The sequence below is a fragment of the Nyctereutes procyonoides genome, unplaced genomic scaffold, assembly GCF_905146905.1.
Source record: "Nyctereutes procyonoides isolate TBG_1078 unplaced genomic scaffold, NYPRO_anot_genome, whole genome shotgun sequence".
Taxonomy (NCBI): Eukaryota; Metazoa; Chordata; class Mammalia; order Carnivora; family Canidae; genus Nyctereutes; species Nyctereutes procyonoides.
In genome coordinates this window covers 66,702,999-66,717,678 of record NW_026575146.1, presented here as the reverse complement: position 1 = coordinate 66,717,678, position 14,680 = coordinate 66,702,999, and the positions used below count along the sequence as shown (strand labels likewise).

Genomic DNA, 14,680 nt, shown 5'->3' with positions numbered 1-14,680 from the left:
AGACTTTGATAAAAACATAATTTCCAAAAACTTCCCATAAATACTGTAAATGCTTTTAAGATTTAAGACAAACCTTCAATTAAAACAGATATTAAAAAGTGGTAAAATGTAGTTTAATAAATTTAATTGAATACTTAAAATCGTATCATTAACAGTACTGTTTATCTCACCTGATTAATCCTTCACAAACCCATCATCTCCTTTACCAAAAGTTTTGATCATTCTGACAGTTCAGGTGTACTCTGATACCTGGTAAAGCCTCAACTACTTTCTATGCTGTTATTCTCACCACTGTCCCCACCATACATTGTACTACGAATGCACTGATCTTCCTTCAGCTCTTTGAATTCCATATGTGCCCTTCCAACTCAGAGTTTTCCCAGGTCTTTTTTTCCCTCTCCAAATGATATCCCTCCTTCCTGCCAACTATGCTTTGTTAATTAGAATGAATCTTTTTAAGTGTCAGCATAAATTTCTAATCAGAAGTGGTATTATACTCTCAAGTCCTATATTCTAAGTATTCCCAATGCTGTATCATAAAATTACTTGAACTCTAGTGAATAACATTATACAATTTTAGAAAATTATTTTTGAATGAGTAGCATTCCTGTTTTATACACTATAAGCAATATAGAGCAGTATCATGATCTTTGTTATTCACCTTTGAATCAAAATATCCAGGAATGTTTTTTAAAAGATTTATTAGAACACAAGCATGGGAGTGGCAGGCAGAGAGAGAAGCAGGATCCCCACTGATCAGGAAGCTCGATATGGGGCTCAATCCCAGGGTCCTGAGATCATGACCTGAGCCCAAGGCAGATGCTTAATTCACCGAGCCACCCACACACCAAAATATCCCAGAATATTAAATGACATAAAGTCTGAGCCCACAAACACATGAAGTTTACTGAAAAAATGGCAGATGTCCTAGAGAGAACTTTAGGAACTACACTTGAAGCATTTGGTTTTCTTGCCCAGCAGGCAAAATATAACTGAAAGACCTGGGTGTCACTGCCAAAGAGCATAAAGGAATGAATGTCACAGAGCCTGAAGAGACAAGAGTAGGTATTCATCAGACCATGGTGTAGGTTCATTATTAGGGTTATTAAAAAAAATAGAACAGTATAAAACAACAAACATTCACCAGGATGAGAATGGTTAAGTGGCTTTTGTCTCACAGGGTAAGAATGCTGCTTATGGGAAAGTCTAGGAGAAAGGATGTTATGTATGTGTTGGGTTCTCCGTTTGTGTCTGTACAGAAGTACTTTGGACTACTTGGTAGATCATGAAGCAAGAACATGAAATGTTCACAAAGAACAACATGAATGTGGGTGCCTGGGTGTCTCAGTCAAGTGTCTGTCTTCTGCTCAGGTCAAGATCCCAGGGTCCTGGGTTGGAGTCCCACATTGGGCTCCTTGCTCAGAGCAGAGTCTGCTTCTCCGTCTCTCTCTGCCCCTCCCCTGCTTGTGCTCTCTCTCACAAAAATAAATAAAATCTTAAAAGAACATAAATGCAATACTGTGATGATACATCTTTCTGGAATGCCTGAAAGACAATATCCATGAATTTTTTTTTTTTTGTATTTTTCCTTTGTATTGGTCCAGTCCATTCATAGCAATACATGAATTTAGTAGCAGTTACAGGACCCAGCAGAGGAAAGAGTAAAATCCAGTGCATTTTGGGGACATCATTCTTAGCTCCACCCACCTCATAATACTGAGGCAAAGCCTACTGGCCCGGAAGCCACCTGAGACAGATTCTTCTGGCCCTCTGTGAAAATAAAGGACAAGTATATGTCCAACATCACTCAGAAAATATTTCCTTCCAAAGCTGCCATTGTCTTAAGGAACTCCTTGGAGAGAAGCCCTAAGGAGTTGGCAAAAACAAATTGTTTAATCAAATCTCTTAACAGGTATCATTGGTATTCAGTCCCTTTGAATCTTTTTTTTTTTTCCTTTGAATCTTTTAAAATACCTTCATGTTGGGGGTATCTGGCTAGCTCAGTTGGAAGAACATGCAACTCTTCACCTTGGGGTCATGAGTTTGAGCCCCATGCTGGGTGTAGAATTACTCAAATAAAAACAAGAAAATAACTATGTTGGATATCTTTTTTTTTTTTTAAGATTTTATTTATTCATTGAGAAAGAGAGAGAGCATGAGTGAGTGGCTGGGGCAGAAGGAGAGGGAGAAGCAGGCTCCCCACTGAGCAGGGAGCCCGACTTGGAGCTCAATGCTAGGACCCTGAGATTAGGACCTGAACCACAGGCAGATGCCCAAAAGACTGAGCCACCCAGGCCCCCGTATGTTGGACACTTTGAAACAATTACACTTCACCCTTCCATCCAGTACATTTCCTGCTTCTACCACTTCTCACTCACACCCTTTACAACTCTTTTTTTTACAACTTAACTTTTTAAGAGTATTTTTCCCTCTGTTATCTCAATTCCTGTATAATTCTATTTACACCTTCATCTTCACAGATCAAATGTCATGAGCAAACTTCTAAGCAGAACAATCACATTTAAGATTTTGGTTAAAAACTCCTCTCACCAGATCTTGACACTCTTAATAACTTTATTTTAATTTTTAACTTACTTTTGCTGATTCATTTTTCTCCCAAACGGTAGTAATGGAATTCCTGAGGGCTCCATTTTTAGTCATCTCTGTCTTAAAAATCTATACACATTTTATTGGTGATTTCAACCAATGTCATGGCACAAATACCACTATAACCCAAAACCCTCCAAATTTCTATTTCTGAACATGTGCAAAGGGAGCATTTTACCCCTTAAATAAAGCTTTGGGACAACAGGAGGTCATCTCCTTTCTGGGAAGAGATTATTTCATGTCAATGCCAGGGCAGTGTTTTCCGGACTTGAGATGATCTGAGACACTTGTAAAATGATCACATTATTGATAACTATTAGAAGTGATTAAGTCATTTATTGAGAGAGAAACTGCCAGGTTAGAACATATCTAAAATGCCTGGAGGGGCGCGTGGGTGGCTCAGTCAGTTAAGTGTCTGCCTTTAGCTCAGGTCATGACCCCAGGGTCCTGGGACTGAGCCCTGCGTAGGGCTCTCTGCTTTTCCCTCTCCTTCTGCCTGCCGCTCCCCCTGCTTGTGCACTCTGTCAAAAAAATAAAATCTTTTAAAAATATATATTTTTAAAAATGAGCACAAAGTAGCTATACTTTTATTCATTGCTTCAATAGGTACATATTAATCATGTAATGTATGTATCAAACATTATTCTTGTATATGAGTAGTATCAGAAAGAAAAGTATCTGACAAAGAACCTGACTCTATTAAGCTGATGTTATCATCAGGAAAGACAAACTTCAGGAAAAACAAATAGCAAATACAATATGCAATATAGGGCTCCCGGAAGGTCACCATGCCTGCTGTTTTAGGGGAACAAGGGCCAAGCAGATGAACCCGGCCTAAGGCAGTGGTGATAAGCAGACGGGCAGTTTGCTGCAACACCAAGGAGAGCGGCAGGGAAGCGGGAACAAAACCACCGGGGGCTTGGCTGGCTTCTTCGGAGCCGGCGGGGCAGGTTACTCGCACACGGATTTGGCCAGAGTCCTGCTGACTGGTATGAACCCTCTGTCTCCTTATTTAAATGTGGATCCACGATACCTGGTACAGGATACTGATGAGTTTATTTTATCCACTGGAGCTAATAAAACCCGGGGCAGATTTGAACTGGCCTTCTTTACCATGGGAGGATGTTGTATGGCAGGGGCTGCATTTGGAACAATAAACAGTCTACGGCTAGGATTGAAGGAAACCCAGAACATGTCCTGGTCCAAACCAAGAAATGTACAGATTTTGAACATGGTGACTAGGCAAGGGGCACTTTGGGCTAATACTCTGGGTTTTCTAGCTTTGCTTTATAGTGCATTTGGTGTCATCATTGAGAAAACACGAGGTGCAGAAGATGACCTTAACACAGTAGCAGCTGGAACCATGACAGGCATGTTGTATAAATGTACAGGTGGTCTACGAGGGGTAGCACGAGGTGGGCTAGCAGGACTAACGCTTACCAGCCTCTATGCACTATATAACAACTGGGAGCACATGAAAGGCTCCTTACTCCAACAGTCACTCTGAAGATTTCGCCAGCTTATGAGTGGAGGACACTTTAGTAGTCATCCAGATCAATTTATATGTCAGTCTGGAGTTGCTCTCTCTTCCTACAATTAGTTTGAAAAATTGGAGATTCCAGTTTGCTGTGGTGAAGATCATGTAAGGTTCTATGCCTCCTTCTAGCCAGAGTGGAAGCCCAAACTCCTCTGGTAGCTGAGTAATGTGGTTCTTCCCTACCCTCTGAACTGGAAAACTACTTACAGGATTCAGGTCATGATTGTTGTCAGTACCGTATCACCACATTTATTTAATGATCTGAAACTGTAACGTTGCCTTGTATTTTCAATAAAGGGTGAAAATAGAAAAAAAACCCCAACAATATGCAATATATTTTCAGTTGACAAGGGCATAGACAGGAATTCCACAGAGGGAATTCCATCTCTAGATTGTCTTCAGACTAGAGCTGAATATCCTCTATTCCCTGGATCTCCAGATTGCCAGTTTCCCCCTCAGATTTGGACTTTCTAGCCTCCACATTTTTGCAAGTCAATTCCTTAAAAATCTCTCTCCCTTTCTCTCTTGTGTCTCTATTAAGCCAATATTATTGAAGGAAAAAAATATCAATTTTCTCCTTCCCTGTCTATATATTTGTTCTGTTATTCTGGAGAACCCTGATGAATAGTCTTTGAAAACTCTCTATGATCAGTACAAAACTGTACATCCCATGTACTTTCTTATTGGTTCTGGGGAGCAGGCTATACTTTATTTCATCAATAATTTCATGTCTATAGCAAATTTCTGGGATCTGTACAAAGAGTTACTGAACCCAAGTTCACCTGCCAGTCACCTGAAAGACCATTACTCATGAAAGAAGTTTTGATTGGATAAGAATTTGAGTTTTATTTAGGAGGCTGGCAACCTGCAGAGAAAGTGGACTCTTGTCAATTCTGAGGTTTCTGCCAATTCTGAGGTTTCTGCCTGGCCCAGGGGTTCTTTAGAGGGTTTTAAGGTAGTTATGAAGCAAAGGGAGTGCTGTGGCCTACAACATTTCTTAGTTACAGGCAGACTTGATGGTGCCAGTTACAAATGTTATCTCAGTGCTCGGGAGTTGTGTGAAGAGTCCGATTCTTGGTTCATGATGTGTAGGAGTACTCTGTTCACTCTGCAAAGGAAGGCAAGTTCTACAGATGAACAAATGGAGGTCAGTATAGTCATTTCTATGACGTGAAAGAAAACAGTATGCTAAAAAAAACTGATAGGCTTCAAACAGGCTTGCTGGCCTCTGTGGCCTGGGAAGTTCTGGCTCTTCACTCCTCAAGGTTAGTGGTCTGCAAATCTCAAATACATTAGTTCTGTTACAGATCAAGGACCTCAAGTCAGTAAGGAGTGTGTCAACTTGAAGAAACTTAACCCTTAGGACCAGCTGAAGTGGTTGCAAATGTGCTTCTCAGGATGCCTGGGTGGCTCAGCAGTTGAGCGTCTGCCTTTGGCTCAGGTCATGGTCCCGGGTCTGGGGATCAAGACCACATCAGGCTCCCTGCAGGGAGAATGCTTCTCACTGTCTCTGTCTCTGCCTCTCTGTGTCTCTCATGAATAAATAAAATCTTAAAAAAAAAAAACAAAAAACACCCAAAAAACCCAAATGTGCTTCTCACTTAGAATAATAAACACTTCATTTGAGGGACATCTGCGTGGCTCATTCGGTTAAGTGTCCTACTCTTGATTTCAGCTCAGGTTATCTCAGGGTCTTGAAATCAAGACCCATGCCAGGCTCTATGCTTACCACAGAGTCTGCTTGAGATTCTCTTTTCCTCTCCCTCTGTCTCTCAAATAAATAAATCTTAAAAAAATAAATAAACACTTCATTTGATAAAATAATGAATGAGACTGCCAAGCTTAGAAGGCAGGAATAATGAAGGTGTATAATGGTATTAAGGTCTAAGTGTTTCTCTGGTAGATATAAAAGTGCTTTAATGGTCCCTGAACATCAGCACCTGCTCCACATTTGTTAGGATTTCTAAAGCAATTGCCCCATTCTTTGAGCACTGACAACTTGGTCTGATCTGACTTCCAAAATTTAAACTACAAAGCTGTGAGGTAGGGATTCTCCCATCACTTCCACTGAAAATAAGAGGTGTCAGTTTAGTCCCTAAGTGTCCTTCCACAGAAACTGTATGATAAAGACAAGAGACGGGCAGCCCTGGGTGGCTCAGCGGTTTAGCGCCACCTCCAGCCTGGGGTGTGATCCTGGAGTTCCGGGATGGAGTCCCACGTCAGGTTCCCTGCATGGGGCCTGCTTCTCCCTCTGCCTGTGTCTCTGCCGCCCCCTCTCTCTCTCTCATGAATAAATAAACAAAATTAAAAAAAAAAAAAAGACAAGAGACAAGCTTGATTTTTTTCACAAATGACTGCAGTTCTAAATGGGGGTAAAAAAATAAATAAATAAATAAATAAATAAATAAATAAATAAATAAATAAATAAAAATAAATGGGGGTGAGACACAACCACAACTGGTCCAAGAGTCAAAGATCTACTGTGATCTCCATTATTTACCCAAATTTTGTGGTTCCGACTCCCATTTAAATGATATCTGATTATTTAAATTCATTTTGTAATTTCTTATAATTGCTCTATAATTTTTTATTTGTATGTGTCAATTTCATACACATTTTATCAGTTTTCCTTATTTTCTTCAATATGTATAAAATAGTTTGGAAAATTTTGAGATTTATTTGCATATACGTACAAGAGATGGTATTTCCTTTCTCCTATTCCATTCCTCATCCTCTAGAATGCAAGAGTTAAATTCTATCCATTGTTGAGCATGCCCCCAATGTATTTGTTAGCATACAGAGTAACTAATCTGTAGTTTACATGTCTAATGGTCCCTGTGTCTAATTCCAATTAATAATGTTATTTAATAGGGGCAGCCCCGGTGGCGCAGTGGTTTAGTGCCGCCTGTAGCCCAGGGCGTGATCCTGGAGACCCTGGATCCAGTCCCATGTCAGGCTGTCTGTATGATGCCTGCTTCTCCCTCTGCCTGTGTCTCTGCCTCTCTCTCTCTCTCTCTCTCTCTCTCTGTCTCTATGAATAAATAAATAAAATCTTTAAAAAAATCTTATTTAATAATTTATTGACTATTCTAAACAAGTAAAATACTATTATAGATTTGAAGTAAGTGAAGCTATGATGAATCCTAATTTGATTCTCTGAAAGCGTCTAAATTTTAGATGGCTTAGGTGCTATTAACTTAAATGTGGTTATTAAAACTATGTTATTGTTTCTTTTAACATAACCATGAACAGATACCTCACCAAAGATGATATATGGATGGCAAACAAATATATGAAAGGAGTGAAGTTACCAAATCATGAAAAGGCATGGAGGAAACCTGAATGCATGTTACTAAGTCAAAGAAGCCAATCTAAAAGGAGCATATACTGTTATAATTGCAAGTATATGACATTCTGGAAAAGGGTGAACTATGGAGACAGTAAAAGGATGGGTGTTTCCTAGGGGCTAGCAGGGAGAGAGAGCTGAATTCAGGCAGAGCACAGATTTTGGGGGCAGTGAAACTATGTATGATACTGTAATGGTAGATATATTTGTCAAAATCCACAGAATGCACAACACCAAGAATGAATCCCAATGTTAACTGTGGAATTTGAGTGAAAATGATGTATCAGTGCAGATTCATAGATTGTAACAAATATACCATTTTGATGTAGGATGTTGAGAGTAAGGGAGTCTGTGTTTAAGTGGGGGGGTGGGGAGGGATATATGAGAAATGTCTGTAGTTTCCATGCAATTTTGCAGTGAACCTAAAACTGTCCTAAAAAAATAAAGTCTAATTTAAAAAAATAATAATATGGATTTGATGATCTTCTTAGCAATGTAAAAAATTGATCATAAATACAAAATAAGGGCGGCCCGGGTGGCTCAGTGGTTTAGTGCCACCTTCAGCCCCAGGGCCTGATCCTGGAGACCTGGGATAGAGTCTCCCATCGGGCTCCCTACATGCAGCCTGCTTCTCCTCCCTCTGCCTGTGTTTCTGCCTCTCTCTGCATCTCTCATGAATAAGTAAAATCTTTTTAAAAATAATAGGCCAATTTTATTAATACATATTATAAAATATATATATTAAAGATTTTATTAAAATAAAATTTTATTTTATTAAAATATATACTTTTATTATTATATATTTATATATATTATAAAATATTATTTTTATTTATTAAAATAAAATCTGTATTTTATTTTTTTTAAAGATTTTATTTATTTATTTATGAGAGACACAGAGACAGAGGGAGAAGCAGGCTCCATGAAGGGAGCCCTATGTGGGACTCAATCCCAGGACTCCAGGATCAGGCCCTGGGCTGAAGGCAGACGTTCAACCGCTGAGCCACCCAGGCATCCCTAAATAAAATCTTTAAAAAATAATAAGTCAATTTTATTTTATTAATATGTATATTATAAAAATATATTTTAATTTCATATATAATATACATATTTTAAAGGCTTTATTTATTTATTCATGAGAGGTGCAGAGAGAGAGGCAGAGACACAGGCAAAGGGAGGAGAAGCAGCTCCATGCAGGGAGCCTGATGCGGGACTCGATCTTGGGACTCGATCTCTGGAATCTGGCATCACGCCCTCAGCTAAAGCCAAACGCTCAAACACTGAGCCACCCAGGTGTCTCTAATTAATACATTTTTTAAGTAAGCTTTACACCCAACATGGGGTTAAATTCATGACCCTGAGATCAAGAGTCCTGTGTTCCACCAACTGAGCCAGCCAGATGCCCCAAGCCAATTTCACTTTAAAATCTGCCTATTTCGGGATCCCTGGGTGGCGCAGCGGTTTGGCGCCTGCCTTTGGCCCAGGGCGCGATCCTGGAGACCCGGGATCGAGTCCCACGTCGGGCTCCCGGTGCATGGAGCCTGCTTCTCCCTCTGCCTGTGTCTCTGCCTCTTTCTCTCTCTGTGACTATCATAAATAAATAATAATAAAAAAAATAAAAAAATTAAAAAAAAAAAAATCTGCCTATTTCCCTCTAACTAGATTTCTCGGCCAATGGCAGCTTTTGAACAGAAATACTTTCTAGAATGATGTTGGATATTAACTTATCTTTATTTTCAGAAAAAGGGCAGGTTTTTCTCAGCATTACCTGCTTTCTGAGTGGCTTTCAGAACCCTAGGCATTGCCACAATACTTTGTAGTGGATGGAGCTTAGAATGATGTTTCCAAAGTGTCATTGGCTTCTGCTGTTTCCTCTCCTGCACCCTGCATCTCCATTAAATAAATTTACTGCTATGAAAGCAAATGGCTCCAAAATAACAAACAAAAAACTAATGAAAAACATACAGTGCTGTTCATCGGATATTCCAGAAATAGTATCTCACTGCATTTATGTATGTTGTCCTTCATTGACATTATATGCTCTGGCCTCAACTATAAAATGGCGCCAACTCCTTGTTCTGCTCATGCACAAGCACAAACCCAACACATTCATAGCCATGGCTATTCCCCCAGACCTTTCTGTGAAACCAAAGCCTCAAGCTCCATTACCATATTAATGGAACAAAAGCCAATCTCGGGCAGCCCAGGTGGCTCAGCGGTTTAGCGCCACCTTTAAGCCCAGGGCCTGATCCTGGAGACCTGGGATCAAGTCCCATGTCGGGCTCCCTGCATGGAGCCTGCTTCTCCCTCTGCCTGTGTCTCTGTGCCTCTCTCTCTCTCTCTGTCTCTCATGAATAAATAAATAAAATCTTTAAAAAAAAAAAAAGCCAATCTCATCCTGATGAATATGTTGGTCTTTTACTTTCTTCCACTTATCTTTTTGAATAACCCTGGTTATGAACCTATAACATGGTCTGACAAACACCTCTACACTGTTCTCTTCAGGCTCCCCGACATTCATCCCTTCATGCTCTTTGACAGTGACACATGGGTCTCTCAGTTCTGCTTTACCTGCTGGGTAAGAAAAACAAATGTTCCAAGTACAGTCTCTAGGCTCAAGTTCCCTCTAGAACATCCTAGTATTTATTTAATCAACTTTATATATTTATCGACTCACATTTCATGTCAGTCTTCTAGGATAATTTGTTTTTTTTTTTTAAAGATTTTATTTATTTATTCATGATAGTCACACAGAGAGAGAGAGAGAGAGAGGCAGAGACACAGGCAGAGGGAGAAGCAGGCTCCATGCACCGGGAGCCCGACGTGGGATTCGATCCCGGGTCTCCAGGATCGCGCCCTGGGCCAAAGGCAGGCGCTAAACCGCTGCGCCACCCAGGGATCCCCTTCTAGGATAATTTGATTCAAAATTCAGTAACAGTGATAGTAAATCTGTTTCATCTTGCTTATAGTGTAGACAACTATAAGCCACATCTTGAAAGGTCACACTGTCCTGCTATGATGATGACAGATAAAAATCAGTCTACTTCCGAGGAGCCATAATTCCTTCCCCCACACATCTACCCAATGACTATCCATCTCCCAAGCCTCTCAATTTAGAAATCATGCTGTGGTATCAACACTGTTGTTGTTTTCTCATGGTCCCATGGTCCCATTGAACACTGGGTTCAACCACCAGCAAGAAACAGGTGGACAAATACATATCTAAGCTGTGGGCCTGGCATATAGGGATCCATGACCTCCTGACAAGCAATTCTCCTGATACAGTCACTGTCATGTATCTATCAGTGCAGGGCCCTGGGACCATCTGACAATGCTCCCTCTCCAAGTATACATCATTCTTTAGACTGCATATCCCTCAATGTCCATATCCTACAGCTGACTGACTACAGCTGCCGCCACCTTACCCTCTTCCATATGCATCTGCCTGACCTACCCAGATGTTACTGCTTCCTCCTGACCCAACTCTTAGATTATAGTGATGGCCAAACACGTGACACCTAAGACTAGAAAGATAAGCCTGACAGAAGTTTATTTATCACATAAATTCACACCTCCAAGAATAGGATATTACTCACCATAAAGGCCCACATGGGAGCTGAATTCTGAAAAAGAGTGAACAAACTGGGGATGCGAGATGCTCTCCTTGAAGGATGAAAAGATTGGGAGTGCTCTGAATCCCTCAGGAAGATGTGACTGGTTTGTTTGAATAAGTCTGTTTGCTGGTGGGGGACTGGAACCTGATACAAAGAGATGACCAGGAACAGCACCATGTTCCCTTTTTGAAAAAGGTCATGAGGCTAGGAAATGTTACCCATGAAGCAGTGCGGGGAGATGGCACTGAGGCCATCTGAAAGCATTTGGTATCACCAAACATCAAGGAAGCACATCATAATAGGGTTTAGGTCTTATGCCACAATTTGCTAGATAGCATCCACAGTATACTTGGCAAATTCAAAGAGGATCCCATGGGTCCCAAATCATTTTATGAAGGCCTCACTCTGTGGCTTTGATCCTTGCCTTAGATTTAGATACACAGAACCATGTATGGATCTCAGATATGCATAGTTCAATTCTATTTTCTTAATGCATTTGCTGTCACCTCAGCAAATAAAAATTATCTCTGCCCCCAACCATCATTCCAAGACCACTCCCATTAATTGCCCATTGGAGGCCTAGTGATTCTCAGAGGTGATTCTATTTTTTCTCTGACCAGGCTGAAACACTTCATGTCCCACCAAAGTCCCCACAATATCATGCTAAGTCTAAAGAGTGGCTAAGAAGTACCAGCTCTGTCCTAAGTGTCATCTTTTGTCCATTACCCCTTGTCTCTGCAACCATCGCAAAGCTACTCTCCCCCTGGAAGCTTTGGCCACCTACCAGACTTTCCTGTCTGATACACCAAAAGTTCATGTCCACTTACCTACATTTGTGAAGCCCCATACCCAGGGCTCCAAGGTAACCCAGGTAACCAAGCAAGAGATCCAGGCCTGGGCCCCCACTCTCTACACCTGGCTCTTGAAGAGCTTTGCCACCACAACCTCAAGTTTGCCTCAGTGCTTACTCATATTGGTCCACACTGTAGTTACCACATTTTGGATGTGTCTAACCTGAATCCCTCCCCAGACTTCCCACCCTGTATATTAGTTGTTCATCTGATGCCTCTGATCAGTGATTTTTGAAACACCTCAGACGCTTAAAATGGTCAAAACAAAGCTCCTGATATCCTCAGTGATACTGACTTGCCCATTTGAATTTTCTACCAGCTAGATCCCAAGACCTAACTTTACTTCTCACCTGCTTCTAACCACCAAACTTTGTCCCACATTTTTCCTTAGTCTTCTCTTAGCTGATGTCCTATCTCAGGCAAAAGACCCAAGGGGCATAACATCCCAGGATGGAAACCAAACTACCTCTCAAGTAATAACAACTGCCTGGACTAAAGAGTTCTGGCCTCTCTGGTGGCTCAGACCACCCAGACCAATTTGAGCTTAACTCCGGACTCATGCCTGTGCAGATGGGCTAGAGAGTGATTAACAGTTAACTTTACTTCATTACAATGCTATAAATCATGCTCAGAGGTGGAAACAATTGCAAATGAAACAACGTATGAAGAAGCATGTTCTGACAACTATGCTTGAGCACCTAACTCCTTGTAATTCATTCCCTCTACATGCTTGGATGTCACTCTTCCTCTGCCCTAGGTCCTTAAAACTTTCCCTATTTTTGGAGAGCCAATCTGACACCTTTGTTGTGACTAAGTCTCCCTTCTGTTGCAGCTGTTGCCCCAATAAAGCCTTGTCTGTTTTTAAATTGTAGGTCCAGCCTCGTTTCTACTGTCACTGTGTCCAAGGACCGGAGTCCAGTAACACAATGATGCAACTTCCATTCCTACAGCTACTTAAGACCAAAAGCTCTGAGATCATCCCTGATTATCTCTTTCCTTCCCTCACTGTCCATATCAGAAAGTCTAGCTGCCCCTTTTATTTTTTTATTTTTTAAAAGATATTATTTATTTATTCATGAGAGACAGAGAGTTAGAGGCGAGACATAGGCCGAGGGAGGAGAAGCAGGCTCCATGCAGGGAGCCCAATGCGGGACTTGATCCCAGGACCCCAGGATCATGTCCTGAGCCGAAGGCTGCCCCTTTTAAAAACAGCCAGAATACAACCATTTCCTAAGCAACAACCCTGGTCCATTAACTCTCACCTGGACTATAGCAGTAGCCTGCACAATGATTGTTCTTACTCTCTCAAGCCCATAGTCTGTTTTCCACTGTAAAGCCAGATGAAGCCTTTTAAGACTCTGGTAACATCACCTCCTTCCTGTGACTGAAAACTCTTATTACTTCTAGATTACACACCTAACATCTCAGGCAGTTGCTCTTGACAGGACTCCTATCCATTTGCTATTTATTCCTACCTGAAAGAAAGGAGATCTGTGGCTTTTGAACATACGATGGTTACTAGAAAAGGGAATGCCTACATATAACAGCTGACACAGACTTAGGACCCTGGGCTTAGGGATTCTCCATGCCCACCAGACTCAAGGAGGGAGGAATGGGACGAAAAACCCCAGGACACCACAATCCAGAGAACATGAGGGCGAGAGGTTGGGGCCAGTGAGGGACTGGGGCATTATCCACATCCCTCTATAAGTTCCAAGCACTTCTCCAGCCACAAGAACGTTTGCTGAGGCAGGTCTTTAAGAAATGTGTCCATGGTGGGATTCCACAGACTCACTCTATCTCTGCCTGACTCTGATCAGCCAGCTGATCGCAGGCTGGTTTCTACTCTCTGTGCCTAAGTACTTAATTTTGCCTTTTACCAGTAGTGTGACTTTGAACAAAGACTAACCTTCCCAGGGCCTCAATGTCCTCATCACTCCTCACCCCTCACAGAGATCCTGTCCCTCCTTTGGCCAAAACTCCAGGCGTTCAGAGTCCTCACCGGAAGATACCGCACATCTCGGGCCGCCAGTCGCGGCGTGACCTCGCCTCACGCTCCCCCGCAGCCGGCTCCCTCACGCCAGCGCGCCCGCGCTCACACGCGGGGTCCCCGCACACCGGCGCCTCCCTGTCCCGGACACCCGGGCCGGAGCCGCAGGGACGCGAGCAGGCGCCCGGCGCTCGGGCCTTGAGGATCTGGGTTGGGGGCAGGGCGGGAGGGTCCGGGGGACCAGCGTTTACCTGCGCCTGGGCCCTGGGCGCGACTGCCCCCATCGGACTCGGGGGGCGGAGTGAAGTGATGACAGCTGAGCGACCCGGTCAGTCCCGGGCACCAAGGTTTCCAGGGCGGCGTAGCAGGCAGTGAATGTGCCCGACACTAGACCCACCTCCTTACAGTGGGGACAAAGCCTCCTTTAGCCTCCGACCTCGCCCTCAACAACCTCCCACACGGTGAAGAAATAAGCAAGAAGCCAACCGGACGCCGGAAGCCCCACCCTCATCCTTTGGGGGAATTGGAAACCTCTTTTCTAAGCCTTCATTGGCTCAGCGACGCTGCCTTCAACACAGGGCGTTCTGGGAAATGTAGTTCCCATATATTCCCAAGGTCTAAGTAAGAGGGTTCCCCATCTGGCCCCAGGAGAAAAGGCCAACATTTACTGAGAGCGGCTTTGGGAACTGGAAGGCCATTGCTCAAAGATTAAGGATTGGCTGCCGCTCTTTAAAG

The 14,680-nt window shown here is 42.4% G+C and overlaps 2 protein-coding genes across 2 annotated transcripts in view; one reads left to right on the top strand and one right to left on the bottom strand.

Annotated features, from left to right (window-relative positions):
* LOC129500885 (zinc finger protein 345-like) overlaps nucleotides 1–14,422 on the bottom strand; it is a 31,793-nt gene extending 17,371 nt beyond the window's left edge. Inside the window, exon 1 of the mRNA XM_055311774.1 lies at nucleotides 14,197–14,422. The gene's annotated coding sequence lies outside the window, so the exon portion shown is untranslated. The remainder of the gene's footprint in view (nucleotides 1–14,196) is intronic.
* Nucleotides 1,188–6,453, top strand: LOC129500038 (mitochondrial import inner membrane translocase subunit Tim23-like). The gene is made up of 2 exons (XM_055310181.1): nucleotides 1,188–1,278; nucleotides 3,447–6,453. The coding sequence occupies exons 1-2, from the start codon at nucleotides 1,188–1,190 to the stop codon at nucleotides 4,112–4,114; spliced, it is 759 nt and encodes a 252-aa protein (XP_055166156.1). The 3' UTR covers nucleotides 4,115–6,453.
* Nucleotides 14,423–14,680: the final 258 nt, after the last annotated feature.